This window comes from Amblyraja radiata, chromosome 20, assembly GCF_010909765.2.
Source record: "Amblyraja radiata isolate CabotCenter1 chromosome 20, sAmbRad1.1.pri, whole genome shotgun sequence".
NCBI lineage: Eukaryota > Metazoa > Chordata > Chondrichthyes > Rajiformes > Rajidae > Amblyraja > Amblyraja radiata.
Genome location: NC_045975.1, coordinates 35313559 through 35330698, shown reverse-complemented (window position 1 = coordinate 35330698; position 17140 = coordinate 35313559). Strand labels below are relative to the sequence as shown.

The 17140-nt window shown below is 44.4% G+C and overlaps 1 protein-coding gene across 4 annotated transcripts in view; it reads left to right on the top strand.

Moving 5' to 3' along the window:
* The window catches only part of ehf (ETS homologous factor), a 55236-nt gene that overhangs the window by 6615 nt on the left and 31481 nt on the right, over positions 1–17140 (top strand). For 2 of the 4 annotated variants that reach the window (XM_033039263.1, XM_033039260.1), the window contains exons 2-3: positions 7005–7164; positions 16792–17085. In XM_033039263.1, the coding sequence (XP_032895154.1) occupies positions 7062–7164; positions 16792–17085 (397 nt within the window). In that variant the 5' untranslated portion in view covers positions 7005–7061. Of the gene's footprint in view, positions 1–6993; positions 7165–16791; positions 17086–17140 lie in introns of all 4 variants that reach the window. The other 2 variants (XM_033039262.1, XM_033039261.1) reach the window with 2 other exon arrangements.

The window sequence follows — 17140 nt, the reverse complement described above, 5'->3', positions numbered from 1 at the left end:
ATGTGCAAATTGCACACAGGCGCAGAACCTGAGGTCAGGATTGAACCCAGATCACTGCACTCATGGGGCTGTAGCTTTACCACTATACAACCCCTCTCACACAATCACTCCCGCAATCTACCCTCAGCTACTCCACACCACGTTAGGCACTTTGTTTAAGCAACAATACGCCCAAATTAGGCAGTTCAGAGACAAGTGAACAGACTGAGATAATACAATAGACACTAGGTGCAGGAGTAGGCCATTTGGCTCTTCAAGCCATTCAATGTGATCATGGCTGATCATCCCCAATCAGTACCACGTTCCCGCCTTCTCCCCATATCCCCTGACTACGCTATCTTTAAGAGCCCTATCTAGCTCTCTCTTGAAAGTATCCAGAGAACCGGCCTCCACCGCCCTCTGAAGCAGAGAATTCCACAGACTCACAACTCTCAATGAGAAAATGTGTTTCCTCGTCTCCGTTCTAAATGGGTTACCCCTTATTCTTACTGAACTTTCGAAAAATGTGAAGCGATTTTATTGAAACCTGTAATATTTTGAGGCAGAAACAAGGAACTGCAGATGCTGGTTTACAAAAAAAGAAACAAAGTGCTGGAGTATCAGGCAACATCTCTGGAGAACATTGATGGGTGACATTTCAGGTCGGGACCTTTCTGATTGTGAGGCGGGGTGGGGGGAAGAAAGCTGGGGGAAAGGAGGGGCAGGACAAAGCCCAGCAGGTAATGTTGAAACATGGTGAGAGGTCCGATAGGCAGATGGTTGTGAAAGTGTGAAAGTGGTCCATCCATGGAGAGGCTGAATGGACATGATGTTGCTGTTTCTAACATCACCGTTTAATCTGTGGTGACTAGACCGGCCCCAGCGTAATACAATGGTTGAGAGGAATGACACATCCACACCACACATAAGTCTACACAGCAGTCTGCAAATCTGAATCTTCACCCATCCTTGTCATAAAGTCACAATCCAAAGACATACAGCACCTCGCTGTGTCTCATAGATCCACAGACCCTCCCACACAATATTGATTCCCAGCCTCAAATGCATCTGCTGTGGGATGTCAGCTGTTAGTTATATATTCCACATGCTGTGTGGGGATATGAAATATTAGATTAATGCCTTTTCGTCTGCAACCACTCCCTCTGGAAGTGTAAAATATTGCTCAACAAGTTCACTTAACATCTCATTACTCAATGAAACAGGAACTAAATCACCATATGCAAATAATGCAAGTCAAATATTTTTGCCACGTAGCACCCTGAAATACAATTGCTGAGAGATGGGTTGCGTGCAGAATTTCCTCAGGGACAGGTCTGTGTGAAGCATAAACATCCTATTTCAATCCTACCAGAGTGTGGTAGATACAAAATGCTAGAGTAACTCAGCGGGTGAGGCAGCATCTATGGAGAGAAGGAATTGGCGACATTTCTGGGTCAAGACCCTTCTTCAGACTTCTTCTTTCGAGACCCTTCTTCAAGACTTCTTTCGAGTCTTGTTACAAATGTTAACATCGCTGTCATCGTCCGTCCTGAAAAGGACGCAAGCTTGCGGCGACAATCAGTGGGAGCCACCACTTGTTGCAATAGATGATGGTGGTAGCAGAATTAGCTCAGGATACTTCCAGTTTCCAGCCCCGCGATGTGGATGCTTCTGCTATGGGGCGCTTCAGACTGATGTCAGGAGAGGGGGGGTAGGACAAAGAAAGAATGTAGGTGGAGACAGTGGGACTAGTGGGAGGACTGGGAAGGGGAAGGGGATGGAGAGAGAGAGAGAGCAAGGGCTACCTGAAATTAGTGAAGTCAATGTTCATACCGCTGGGGTGTAAACTACCCAAGCGAAGTATGAGGTGCTGTTCCTCCAATTTGCGCTGGGCCTCAGTCTGACAATGGAGGAGGTCCAGGACAGAAAGGTCAGATTGGGAATGGGAGGGGGAGTTGAAGTGCTGGGCCACTGGGAGATCAGTTTGGTTAAGACGGACTGAGCAGAGGTATTCGGCGAAATGATTGCCGAGCCTGCGCTTGGCCTCGCCAATGTCGAGAAGTTGACACTCGGCACAGCGGATGCAGTACATGAGGTTGGAGGAATGTGGAATGACCAAGATAGGGCTTAACTTGGTATAACGTGAACAGTGATAATGGTAATAGTGAGGTAGTGAAATCAGATGCAATTGCTACATTTAAGAGGCATTTAGACAGGAACATTAATAGGCAAGGTATGGAAGGAGCAAGGAACTGCAGATGCTGGATAATGCAAAAGGATACAAAGTGCTGGAGTAACTCAATGGGTCAGGCAGCATCTCTAGAAAACATGTGTGGGAAAGAACTGCAGATGCTGGTTTAAATCAAAGATAGACACAAAATGCAGGAGTAACTCTGCGTGACAGGCAGCATCACTGGAGAGAAGGAATGGGTGACGTTTCGGCTCGAGACCCAGAACATGTTCTCCAGAGATGCTGCCTGACCCGCTGAGTTACTCCGGCACTTTTTGTCTTTTAGGGTATAGATGGATATGGTCCTAGTGAGGGCAAAGGGAATTGGTGCAGATGGGCAAAAAGGACACATTTCCCTGCTGAACGAGTCTATGACTATGACATCAAATAACTGGTCTGGCATGTCTGGTTAAAAATAACAAACAGTGTGTCTGATTTAACAACGCGCAAACTACTGAGGCAGCATTCAGGTGAATCTTGACATTCATTGTCGTTTTGCTAGTTATGGTGAATTGAATTCTGGAATTCATTGCCAAAATTAACTGGCAAATTAACGAAAACAACAAAATAAAAGAATGTTGTAAATACTCTGGAGGTTAGGCAGCATGTGTGGAGAGAGGAACACATCAGTGACCTTATTGTGGTCGAACAGTCACTCTGGTTCTGGAGCCATAGATGCAATTCATCTTTGTATAATTGAATGGGCAATGGAGACAAATCTCACAGGAATAAAAATATATTGTTTTATATATCTTTTTAGATATGGCAATAATTGACAGATGCATGACACCCCATTAAATGTAGCTATCACTAATCTTTGGTGAGACAGAGTGCTCCGGGAGTTACCTGGGATTTCCCAATGTTCTACATAAGATTGAATCAGAGAGCACTTGTGAGTCATAAAGAGAGTCACAGAAGCTGTCTCTTTGGCCCACAACAGCCATCAAACACCCATTTACACTAATCTCACAATAATCCTATTTAATATTCTCTGCACATTTTCTTCAACTCCCTGCAGCTTCTACAGCTTCTGCAGCCCGTGCAATTTACAGTGAGCAATTAACCTATCAACTCCCATGTTAACCAACCAATTCCCACAGGATGCGGGAGGAAACCGGAGCACCCAGAGGAATCCCACAACATTACAGGGAGAAGGTGCAGACTCCACACAGGGAGCTCCGGAGATCAGGATTGAGCTTGGACATTTGTCTCTTTGAGGCAGTGGTTCCACTAGCTGCACCCACCATGTCTTAACGGTGACAAATATGTTGGATCGAAAATGTGCAGCGGCTCCAATGACTGATGCATTGATTTGGTGTTCTCACTGATCTCATCAGTGGAATCTCATCAAACTGGAAAGTGTGCAGAGAAGATACATGTTGCCAGGACTCGGGGGCCTGGGCTATAGAGAGAGGTTATGACTCTTTTCTTTGGAGCACAGGAGGATGAGCAGTGATCTTATAGAGGTGTACAAAATCATGAGAGGAATAGATCGGGCCTCTTGCCCAGAGTAGGGGAATCAAAAACCAGGGGCCATAGGTTTAAGGTAATGGGGAAAGATTTAATAGGAACCTGACGGGTAACTTTTTCACACAGAGGCTGGTGCGTGTATTTAACGAGCTGCCGGAGGAGGTAGTTGATGCAGGTAGTATCACAATGTTTAAGAACCATTTGGACAGGTACGTGGATAAGACAGGTTTAGAGGGATATGGGCCAAACACAGGCAGGTGAGACTAGTATAGATGGGACATGTTGGTTGGTGTGGGCAAGTTGGGCCGAAGGACCTGTTTCCACACTGTATGACAATGACTCTATGACTCTCTGAGTGTGTCATGTCTTAGAACATCAATGGCTCTCAATGGAGTGGACTGGATTCTCCTGCTAACTTTCTCCATTGTCTCACCCCCTCTCCACATCACCTTATATGTTCCCTGCACATTTGGCCAATTGTCCCTGAATGCCTCAGTCTGCGTTGTCTGAATTTCGAGCAGATACATGCCGTGGAGCCAATCATTGCCTGTATAATTACTGTGGTTAACTTGCTGGGTGACATGAGCCACTGTATGTGGGTGCCTGCTGAGATAATCCCGCATTTTGTGTCTATCTTCGATTTAAACCAGCATCTGCAGTTCTTTCCTGCACAAGGTGTTTGGCATACTTGTCTTTATTGAGAAGGGTACTGTATAAATGTTGAGAGCTGCAGAGTCATTGGCAAGACTACACATGGAGTAGTTGTATCTCAGCAAGTCAGGCAGCATTTGCAGAGAGGGAAGCACCTGGAACACCTGGTGCAGCTGTACAAGTCGTTGGTGAGACCACACTTGGAGTACTGTGTGTAGTTCCGATCACCCAGCTACAGGAAGGATGTCATTAAACTACAGTACAAAGAGCGCAGTAGAGATTCACCAGGATGATGCCTGGGCTTGTGGGCTTGAGCTATAGGCTGGACTAGATGTTTTCTTTGAAACACAGTAGGCTATGGGATAATCTGATTGAGGTGTATAGGATCAAGAGAGGCATGGATAAAATGAACACTCACAATTTTTTTCCCCAGAGTAGAGAAGTCTAGAGGGTCTAGACTTATAGTGAGAGGGGGAAGTTTTAAGAGAGACCTCAGGTGTAGCTTGTTCACCCATAAGATAGTCTACATCTGGAATGAGCTGGTAGAGGTAGCTACAGAAGCAGATACCAAAACGACTTTTAAAAGATATTTTGATAGATGTATGGATAGTAAGGGTTTAAACAGATATAGGCCAAATGCAGGCAAATGGGACTCACCCAATATGCAAACTTGGTTGTCATGGACTAGCTGGGCCAAAGGCCTGTTTCTATGCCATACAACTCTATGACTGCATGGGTCCTGGCTTGAATTGTCAACTGCCCATTTCCCTCCACAGATGCTGCCTGACCTGCTGAGTTTCACCAAAGTTTTCATTTTTTGCTCCTCGATCCAGTACCTGCAGTCTTTTGAATTTCCGTTCTTATGTACTCTTTGACTATGTGTCTACTTCCTGATAGAACCTTCATCAGAATAAGCAAGTTCGATATCTCGCGCGTGCAATGAATCATGGGATTTGTCAAAGGTCATTTGGGATAAACAAAGAATCTGTGCGAGATTTTTCCCCATCTTCAAACTATTGAAACATTTTCTTTGTCATCAGCACAAGGTGAAGAACAAGAATGTATTTCACAAATTTCAGAGGGGTCTTGGATACTTTCTCATGCACGTGTTATATTTTAATACACACAATACATGTCTTTCTTCTTCCGATTCTGCGGTTTACTAAATAAAGGATACTTACCATCCCCCGCAACCATGTGCAAACGTGAACAGCTTTCTGTGGGGCGAGGGAGGGATGTAGCACCCTATCTATCTCCGTACGCAGGTCGCTAGGTCCAAAGTCAACGAGGCAAAGGGGGGAGAGCTGTGACTTGGGCAAAACAGCAGCTATGCAGAACATTTTGATGCGCCCACTGAAGTGGGTTCCCCACAATGCAAATCTTACCTGTGCCAACATGCCAATGTGGAAATATACTCTTTATGTTGGGATAACTATTACGTTTAGTCTAAGTGGCTCCCATGAGAATGGAAAAACGGAAGAAAATAGTAAGTTTAGGTAGTGGTTAAATATCATTATCCACCTCTGTGAGCTCGTACTGATTGCTTGCCTTCATGGTTAAATATTTACTCTGCTGCAGCAGCCACCAGCCAGTAGGTATTAATCAGAAGTCCTGTATGATTAGGCCAACTAATTTCCTTCCACGACTTGACTAGCCCTGAGCTAATCAACTGATCAGTCAGGAGACTCGTGACTATGTTTTGTACGACACAACTTTACTTACACATGTACATGCAGAAGTCAACAAACGTGCATGCAGCCCGTGGCTGTGGACTAGTGCAGTAAGAGGTGAAAACCCCACAAATACTTTTCATATTATCTAATGATAGTTATAGAAATCATACATTTCATTTCATTCTTCCCCCCCCCCGCCTCTGTCTCTAAAATAAAAACAATAAAAAATGGTTATTCATCGTCACGATCTCGCTCACTCACTGAAGCGGGCCAGCAAGCGACCAAGGAAAAGCCAATAAAACCACCAAAATCATCGTAGTTTTGTACAAATGAACCTTAAATACACCATGTTAATAGTTTTTACAGCAGTATTTTCTTGCCTCGAAGAAGCCAAACTGGAAAATACGTATGAAACGCAGGTCAAAACAATTATCAATCGTAATGTATACACACAGTAGCTCAGCTGGTGAGAATGTTTATCCCGAATGACCCATGACCTGGGCAAACTCACGCATGTGCAGTTGTAATACCGAACTCGCTTATTGGATAAAGTTCAAGATCAAACAAACTATTATTGTAGAGAACCAAGAATAAAACTTAAGACTAGAATGAAAAAAAGTGTAGGTTCTGGAAACCTGACATGGGAGCAGAAAATGCTGAGATACTCAGTAAATCAGGCAGCAACTGGAGAGAAAGAAGCGGTCGGAACTCTTATTCCTGTCTCCAGAGATGCTGCCTGACCTACTGAGTGTTTCTAGCATTTTCTGCTTTTATTTAAGAGATGTAAGAAATTCTCTGAAAGAGCAAATCGGTTGAATTATAATAGAAAGGTACAAGGTCAGAGGACTGGTATTGTGATGAAGAAAGTATGATCATTGGGTCCAATAGGGGTGTCAGAACTCATACCTGAAATTATGAAACTAGTAGATGTGGAATTCTGTTTCTAGTGTATAAGTTGTTGAAACTACTTTCCAACACAGTAACATCCAGCATCTTTACAGGGACGCCATTGAGAAGAACAGGTCGCGAAGCTGACTCTCTCCATGTGATTCCAGATCATGATTGTGCAAGACAGAAGCATTATGAATGGCCAGTTCAGAAACCACCATATACCACAGCAATTACCACCAACTTGGAGCAATCACAACCTCGAATGCAATGGTAGGATTTTGTAATGACACTAAATAAACAAAACATTTCAAACACCCATTCCAGGTTTTGAATATGAATATGACAAAAATGTATTACTGGGTTATGAATGCCTGACTTATGGGCACCCTACATATGAACAAGCCACCATATATTATTAAATGCCATGTTTATTCCTATGTTTGGCAGAACTGGTTTGCTCTTTCCCTCCAAGTCCAGTAATTGTTCTTCCCTATCACTCTCATATATCTTAATGCCATTTAATGCAATACTATACCGAGTCCACATCGAATATCGATCACCCATTCGCACTACTTCTATGTCATCCCACTTTCTAATCCACTCCCTACATATTAACGGTGGTGCAGAAGTAGAGTTGCTGCCTTCCAGCACCAGAGACCCGGGCTCGATCCTGACTATGGATGCTGTCTGTACGGAGTTTATACGTTCTCTCCTGCGTATCCTTCCCATACTTGAAAGATGTACAGGTTTGTAGGCTAATTGGCTTGGTAATATTGTAAATTGTCCCTAATGTGTGTAGGATAGTGTTAGTATGTGGGGATCGCTGGTCGGCGCGGACTCCTGGGCTAATTTTGGGGATATTGGGGATAATTTTACAGAGAACAGTTAACTTATAAACCTGCAGATCTTTGGGGTTTGGGTAGAAACTGGAGCACCCAGAGAAAAGCCACGTTTTAACAGAGAGAACGTGCACATTCCACACAGAGAGCCCTTGAGGTCAGGATTGAGCCCGTGTCTCTGTGAGGCAGCAGCTTCACCAGCTGTGCTGCTCTGCCACGTGATAAGTTATGCAAAATAACTGAGTTACATTGCAAGGACTGCTAGAAGCAGCATCAAGCACGCCTAAAGGGCCTGTCCCACTTACGTGTCCTTGGCACGCAAATTACGCGACCTCGTGGTCGCTTTGAGGCGCATGGGCATTGTATAGCCGCGCGGGACCGGTCCCACTTAGAAGCGCGGATGGATATGTAGTTGTGCGCGACATTGCGTGGGGCTCTGAAATTTTTGTAGTGAACGAAATCTTCGCGCGCCAACAGCCTGTCGCGGAACTGACGGCCAAAGTGGGACAGGCCCAAGACCCTGGCGCAACACAATGTCTCACCTTCAACAGCAGCAGAAGCAGGCAAACGATCGCAAAAGAAGAGTCTCGACAAGAAACGTCACCCGTTGCTTCTCTCCCAAGATGCTGCCGGTCCCGCTGAGTTACTCCAGCTTTGTGTCCATCTTCAAATGATGTCACGCGCTCCAGATTGCTTTGCGTATGCATGTAATCACGCCCGACCTTCGCGGGACCATTGCGGCTCAACGCGACCACGAGGTCGCGTAATTTGCGTGCCAAGAACACGTAAGTGGGACAGGCCCTTAACAAAGGTGGTGCCAAGCGAGTACTGCAGCAAATGAATCACCTTCCAAAGATATCAGTCAGGAGTTTGATGGATGAATACAGCTGACTCCAACTACACTTAACAAGCACAAAACCATCTTCATCTATGAGGTGTTGGTATGTTCTCTCTGTGATCCTATGGGCTTCCCTCCAGATGCTCCGGTTTTAGTTTAGTTCAGTTTAGTTTAGTTTAGTTTAGTTTAGAGATACAGCGCGGAAACAGGCCCTTCGCGCCGACCAGCGATCCCCGCACATTAACACTATCCTACACCCACTAGGATTGAAGATCCGGTGGGTGGCGCGACTCATGTCGCAGCGGCCTCTGCAGTCCGTCTGTCTTTTTGTTGTTTTTTGTCTCGTTTGAATGAAGTTTTTATTTTATTTTTTGTGTATGTGTGTGGGTATATGTGTGGGGGGCGGGGGGCGGGGGGTGGGGGAAACTTTTAAAATCTATCCCCTGCACGGAGAACCCGACCTTTTCTCTGTCGGGTCTCCGTTGTCGTTGGGGCCTAGCGCCGTGGAGCGGCCTCCAGCAGGAATGACCTGGGGCTCCAGTCACGGAGCCTGCAGACCTACTCCGGTGGCGCTGGTGCCAGCAGCCTCCACCTACAGCCCGGTATCTTTTTGTTTTTTTGTTTATTTAGTTATGTAAAAGTGTGTTTTTTTGTGGTTTTTTTGTGTTTTGATGTGGGGGAAGAGGGTACAGTGCGGGGGATACCGTCCTTCAGCCGCTTCCTGGTGAAGACGCGACTATTATTCGAGTCGCGTCCTCGCCCCCACCCCCCCCCCCAGTGGCCTACCTACTGGATTGGCGTGGCCTTTCCTGCCAGGATCGACCAGAGCTCCAGCAGCGGCGGGACAGCGCTGTAACATCGCGGGGCTGGCGATGCCTTACCGGGGGTCGCCGTCTGGAGCCCGGAGTGCTGGGCCTGCGGCACCGACATCATGGAGCTGCGGTTTGCGGGCTCCCAACGCGGGCGGCGCTGATGGACAGCGCGGGGTCCTGTGACTCTGCCCGGCTCGGCCTGCGGACTCGGGAGCTGCGGACTCCGGCTGCGGGAGGTGGCTGATCAGGAGGTCCGGGCCGCTGAGGAGGAGGATGTTCACCGTCGGGGTTCGGCGTCGGCGTTCCACCAGCCCGGCGTGAGGGCCTGAACATCGGGCCACCTGGGGCGGCGACTGCGGGTGCTAGGAAGGCCTCGACCACGAGTGAACATCTGGGAAGAATGGAGGGGAGGCTGGCTGGACTATGGTGCCTTCCTCACCTTGGTGCCACTGTGTTATGTTGTGTCGTGGACTTTCAGTGTTTGTGCTTTTTTTTTAAATTCTATTTTATTTTTAATATGTTTTATTATTTATTATTATTTATTTTGGGTTTATTTGTATGATACTGCCTGTAAGGGAAATTCATTTCGTTGTCTCTAACTGAGACAATGACAATAAATTTGAATACAATACAATACAATACAATACTCACCATCGCGGAGCTGGCCGAGTTCGGAGCGGTAGTGGCGCGCTGCTGCGACCCGACCCCGGGGATTCGGAGGCTTACCGCAGGTCTGGTGGACAGTGACACCGGGAGCCCGCGGGTCCCTGCTGGGAGACCACTTTTCGGGGCTTCCGCAACGGCGACTTCACCCGCCCGAGTTGCGGGGTTGAAGAGTACCTGGAGCGGGGCCTTACATCATCGCCCGGCGTGGCTTGGAATGGCTGCGGGACTTTGCCAGCGCCCGCCGGGGGCTCCAACAACAAGACACAGAGCGCGGCCTTACATCACCCGGCTCGGCGTTAATGGCCGCGGGACAATTGCCATCGCCCGCCGGGGGCTTTGACTTTGACTCTGACATCGGGAGGGGAATGGGAAGTGCAGGGGAGAGATAAGTCTTTGCCTTCCATCACAGCGAGGAGGAGATGCGCTGTGATGGATGTTTGTGTAAATTGTGTTGTGTCTTGGTTCTTTCTTGTGTGTATGACTGCAGAAACAACATTTCGTTTGAACCTCAATGGGGTTCAAATGACAAATAAATTGTATTGTATTGTATTGTATTGTACTAGCGACAATTTGTACATTTACCAAGTCAATTCACCTACAAACCTGTACCTCATCGGAGTGTGGGAGGAAACCGAAGATCTCGGAGAAAACCCACGCAGATCACAGGGAGAACGTACAAACTCCGTACAGACAGCACATCTCCCACATTTTCTCCTACATAACAAAGGCTGGCCAAGTTAATTGGCCACTGTGTGCAGGTGGATAATCAGTATGATTTGATCAGTGTGAGCGAGAAGATAAGGTTCAGGGAAGTAAGCGGGAAAATTAGATTAATGGTTTGCTCTGAGAGTCAGCAGAGACAAAGGGCTCATTCACCTCCTTCTGTGCCCCAAAGAAAGATGAAAAATTTATAACATATAATATAGGACAATGCAGCCCACTTGGTGGTCACCCATTACATCGCTCTGCATGTTCAGTTACTCTAACACCAGCTCACCGTGCCCACAGTCTGACATCTACAATAGATGATAGTGACTCTCAAACCCCCAGCTTCAACCATCAAGAAGGACAAAGACAGCAGGTGTATGGGAGCACCACCACCTGTAGGTTCCCCTCTGTTGCACACTGCTGTGATGTGAAAATGTATCACCGGGCCTTCATCGTGACTGAGTCTAAAACCAGTAACTTCCTCTGCAATAGCCACACGGGAACACCTTCACTGGAAGGACTGCAGTATTTCAAGATGGCCGTTCACCATCACCTTCTCAAGGGCATCGAGGGACCTTGCCTGTGATATTGTCATTCCCATAAATGATTAAAAAGAAGTCCTGGCAAAGCATTTATGAAGGACTGCATGCTTGTTAACCAGCCAAAGCCACACTGGTGGACAGAGCTAAGGGATTCCACAACCAACACTGCCAAATCCAGTTGTGATTAAAGTCAAACAATTAAGCAGGAAGTGAAGATTTTGAGATTGTCGCCATCTCCCAAGCCAATGGAGTCCACCACGTGATTAGCAAAGACAGCCCTGTTCCTTCAGATGTGTCGTGCATGATCAATCTCCTTTCCTTTCCTCGATCACCACATCGGAGAAGTCAGTCTCCAGCCTTTCCATGTGATAACAAGAATATATCCTGAGCATTGGATCCACAAATTCTATTCGGCCGGCCAAGATCCTTGCTGTAATCAAAAATCAATTAACTCCAGACATCTGAAATAAACAGAAACACTGGATAAACTTAATCGGGTCAGGCAACTTCTGGGTCTCGACCCAAAACCTCACTATCCCTTCTCCCCAGAGATGCTGCCTGTCCCGCTGAGTTACTCCAGCTTTTTGTGTCTATCCTGTGAAAATGGACTGGATGGAAGGAAGGGCAAAGGCTCTGATGAACTGGGCTGTGTTCACGACTCTGCAGGTTCAGGCGATTGAGAGCAGAGCAGTTGCCATAGCAGGTTGAGATGCATCCGGTGAGATGCTTTCTATAGCGCAACTGTAAAAGTTTCACAGAATCATGCAATTTGTCTCATGATTTTTTTAGATCCAACTGACACCAGCGTTATATTCGATGAACTTAAAAGATCGATTTGGCTGTGTACTTGGCTACACAGTCATGGGTGTGCAGGGAGTAGACCAAAGGACTGAGCACACAACCCTGGGGAGGGAGGGCATCAGTGTTGAAAGTCAGGATGGAGTCAATGTTATGACCAAACATTGACTGAAGTCTGCTGGCAGGAAGTCTACAAGCCAGTTGCCGATGAAGGCTCCAGAATTTTTTTTAAATTTATTTTAAATATATTTTTATTAGAAGCATATACATATCATAACCAAAACACGATTTGTTTACCAGTTACATATTAACACAGCGCCTGTTTTTTTTAAATAGATTTTTTTGAAAGATAGAGCTATAGAGAGAACGGAGGGTGAAAAAAAGAATAAAAGAGATTACCAATAACACAATTTTGGAGATTGTCCGTACATTATAAAGTATAATTATTCATCCAATCCTGGATTCAACTTTCAGTCAAGCTTCTGTGCTGCACCAATTTACCCTTTCGGAAAATCAATAAATGGAGACCATATTCTAGCAAATAGTTCTGATTTGTCAATTAAGACAAGTCTAATTTTTTCCAAATGTAAGGTCTCAGACATTTCCATAATCCACATTTTAATTGTGGGGGTTGTTGGGTTTTTCCTAAATTTTTAATATTGATTTTCCCCCAATTATTATACTATAATCAAGGGAATTTCTTGTAAGTTTTATGCTTTGTTCTGATATTCCTAATATTATTAGTTTTGGATCAGGATCCAATTGGATATTAACAACTTCAGAAATAATTTTTAAAATATCCATCCAGAAATTTTTAATTTTTGTACAATTTACAAAAGTATGAGTTAAATTAGCTTCTAAATATTGACATTTGTCACAGATAGGAGAGATATTTGGAAACATTCTGTTTAATTTTGTTTTAGAATTCTGCAGTCTATGTAGTACTTTAAATTGTATTAAAGAGTGTTTGGCATTTAATGAGTGATGTATATGTTGTAAACTTTCATCCCATATATCTTCCATTATGGGTTGAGCTAATTCATTTTCCCATGCTTGTCTATATAGTTCCATCGACGGGACCTCACTATCTAAAATAATATTATAAATGTGAGATATTAATTTATCTGTGTTAGGATGTTTATTCAAACATTCGTCAAGGATTTCTGGCTCCCTAGTTCTATATTCTTGTGTATGTGATTTAACATAATCTCTAAGTTGTAAATATCTAAAAAAAATATTTGAGTGTAGTCCATAATTCTGTTGTAACTCCTGAAATGAAAGAGAAAATACCTTTTCTGTAAAGGTGTCCTACCTTTTTAATTCCATAGTTTTTCCATTGTACAAAACCTTTATCCAACACAAAAGGTTAAAATGAAGGATTATTTACAATGGGGAGAAGGAGTGATAAATTATCCAATTTTAAAGTCATTTTTAAATGTTTCCAAGTTCGACACCACTATATATTATCGGATTTTCACTATGTTTTTATTCAATTTTGTGGGGGTTAACAAGATCGAGCCAATTTCAAAAGGTAAACAATCTTCCTTTTCCATCTTTAAGCAATCTGGTTGTTGATCCATATCTTCCAACCAGAAGTTCATATTTTTAATATTAACTGCACAAAAATAAAGTTAAAAAATTGGTAAAGCTAATCCTCCATTCATCTTAGATTTACATAAATGTTTTATACATATTCTATGGTTCTTATAATCCCAAATAAAACTTGTAACAATAGAATCAAGTTAAAAATAAATAAATTTGGGGAGATATATCGGAATTGATTGAAATAAGTACAGTAATTGTGGAAGGAAAATCAATTTTTATGGCATTAATTCTACCGAGCATTGAGATGGGAAGTGTTTTCCAATACTGAATATTCTTGCGCAGTTTATTAAGTAAAGGAGGCAAATTTAATTTAAATAAAGAAGTATATTTCTTAGTTACATAAATTCCAAGGTATTTACATTTTTCATAGACTATTTTAAAAGGAGATTGTTGCAATGTATGTGGGTTAAGTTCTGTTATTGGCATAATTTCACTTTGATTCCAATTAATTCCCGAAAATGAGCCAAATTGAGTTATAAGATTTAGTAAGTTTGGAATACTAGTTTCTAGGTTTGTAATGTATAGCAATACATCATCTGCATATAAAGAAATGTTATTAACTGTATCTTTAGTATTATACCCATACATTTCTGGGTGGGCTCTAACACTTTCTGCAAGTGGTTCGATAGCTAGGGCGAATAATAACGGAGATAATGGACATCCTTGTCTACAACCTCTAGACAAATTGAATTTGGGTGATAACATTTGAAAGGTCGAGAATTTTAGGGATGAGATTATGCTGCTTTATGGTGTTGAAGGCTGAGCTGTGATCAATGAATGGTTTCCTGATATAGGTATCCTTATTGCCAAGAAGATCCAGGACTGCATGTAGTGCAAGGGAGATTGTGTCTTGTGTAGACCTATTTGTTCTTTATACAAAATTGGGATTCCAGATTCACCAAAAGACAGGTACCAATGCGGGCCGTTACCAGTCTTTCAAAGCATTTCATTATGGTCCATGTTAGAGCTACTGTGCGGTATTGCTTAAGACCGGTCACTTTACTTAACTTGGGGACTGAAATAATGGAGTTTCCCTTGAAACAGATGGGGAATGTAGACTAATTGAAGCCGCAGATTAAATATGTTAGCAAAGACTGTAGCCAGTTGATTGACGCATTATTTCAGAACTTGTCCAGGGACTCCATCTGGGACAATTGCTTTCCAAGAGTTAACTCTCATGAAAGGAGAACTGCCGGCAAGATGTAAGGAACAGATCCTGCAGGGGATGAGGGCCGTATTTAGGTGGCCTTTTTCTTGCTTGTTCAAAATAGGCATAAAAGGCATTGAACTTATCCAATGGACATGCTGCATTGCCAGAGATTTCCCCTGATTTCAGCGTGTAGCCCGTGATAGTATTCATACCCTGCCACAGTCATCTGGCATCCCCTTGATGGAATTGGCCCTACATCTTGTTTCTGAGGTCTAATCGCAAATTTCCAGCAAATACTGGAAACCTGAATGAAAGGCAGAACAAGGTAGAGATACTCAGCAGGTCAGGCAGCATCTGTGGGGAGAGAAATTGAGTGCATGACAAAGATTCTTGTCAGAACTGCAAAACGTTAACGCTGAAAACCAAAACAAAAAGATAGTTCTCGTATAATACTCCCCCTGATGGTTAGCAGGAATGTTGTGAAGTTCCATCGTTAATTCCAGGATATTCTAGTAAAGTCCTGGAAATTTGATAAGCCCATTGCCAAAACAAGACATTAGCGCAAGACACAATTAGAAAAGAAGTCCATGGTAGTGCAAGAGGTGATTCAGAGTGTTCCATTGCTGGGGCAGGGTTAAGGTTGTGCAGATCGATTCAAGAACCTGAAGGGTTTGTAGGAAAGTAGCTGTTCCTGAACCTGGCATGTAGGACTTCAAATTCTGTACCTCCTGCCCGATGGTAGCAGCAAAAAAAGGGCATAGCACAAATGGTGAGATTCCTTGAAAATAGATGCTGCCTTTTTGAGACAGTACCTCATGTAGATGGCTTTGATAGTGGGGACGGCTGTGCCTGGGATGGACCAGGCTTAGTCAAGTACCAGGCTGTACCAGGCCACAATGCAACCAGTCAGGATACTTTCTACAGTGCGCTTGTAGAAATTATTTTGTGAATTGGTGACATGTTGAATTTATTTTTTAATTCTAAGAAAGTCGAGGCATCTTTTGGTGAGACAGTGATCCACTGTGTGTCAGTCTATGTGCTCTGGAGTGTGACTTGAATACAGTCCCACCAAAGAGGAGCCACATACAAGACCACATCAATAAGCTAGTGATTCTGGTGACAATAGACAATAGACAATAGATGCAGGAGTAGGCCATTCGGCCCTTCGAACCAGCACCACCATTCAATGTGATCATGGCTGATCATCCCCAATCAGTACCCCGTTCCTGCCTTCTCCTCATATCCCCCGCCTCTGCTATCTTTAAGAGCCCTATCTAGCTCTCTCTTGAAAGTGCCCAGAGAACCAGCCTCCACTGCCCTCTGAGGCAAAGAATTCCACAGACTCACAACTCTCCATGAGAAAAAATGTTTCCTCATCTCCGTTCTAAATGGCTTACCCCTTATTCTTAAACATGTAACATCTTCCTAGTTTTGTGAAGTCTGGTTGTGGTTGCCTGGCCAACTAGGATCAGCTGAGCAGGCCAGAAAATACAACTGAATGGAAAGCAAGAGGGAAAGGAATGGTAGCATGAATATTGCTCTGAACTAAACAGAAAGATAGAGCTGAAGTCTGAAGGGTCTCAACCCAAAACGTCACCTATTTCTTTTCTCCAGAGATGCTACCTGACCCGCTGAGTTACTCCAGCATTTTGTGTCTATCTTTGGTGTAAACCAGCATCTGCAGTTCCTTCCGACACAGAAAGCAAGAGCAAGTTATCTGACGTTGGAAACTTCAACAGACTGCAGTGTGCCCAGACAGAAGATGAGATTTTGTTTCTCAAGTTTGCATTGTTCAGAAGGCCCCAAACAGAGTGGGTCCATGATGGTGAATTAATATTGCAGGCAATGGGAAGCTTAGTGTCGCTCCTGGGGCAGGTGGCAGGTGCTCCGTGTGGTCTGCACGTTGACATAACATTCCCATTCCTTTTGTATCTCCCAGCTCCAGGTGGGTATTGTGGAGGCTCGTGGCTGCAGGCACCTCCCCATCTCTGGACCAAGTACCACGTGTGGGAATGGCTCCAGCACACGCTGGACGCCAACCAGCTGGATGCCAACTTCATTCGCTTTCACGACTTTGATGTGACCGGGGAGCAGCTGTGCGCCATGTCCTTTGAGATCTTCAGCCGTGCGACCGGTCCTCTGGGCCCACTTCTCTTCAGCAGCCTGGAAAGCCTAAAGTGGAGCAGCAAGTTCCTCCCACCAATGGGGCAGCCACTAATGGCAGAGCAGAGAGGCAAGTATCACACTCTGAGTGTTGGCTCACTCGAAAACTCGGAATCAGTTGTGCG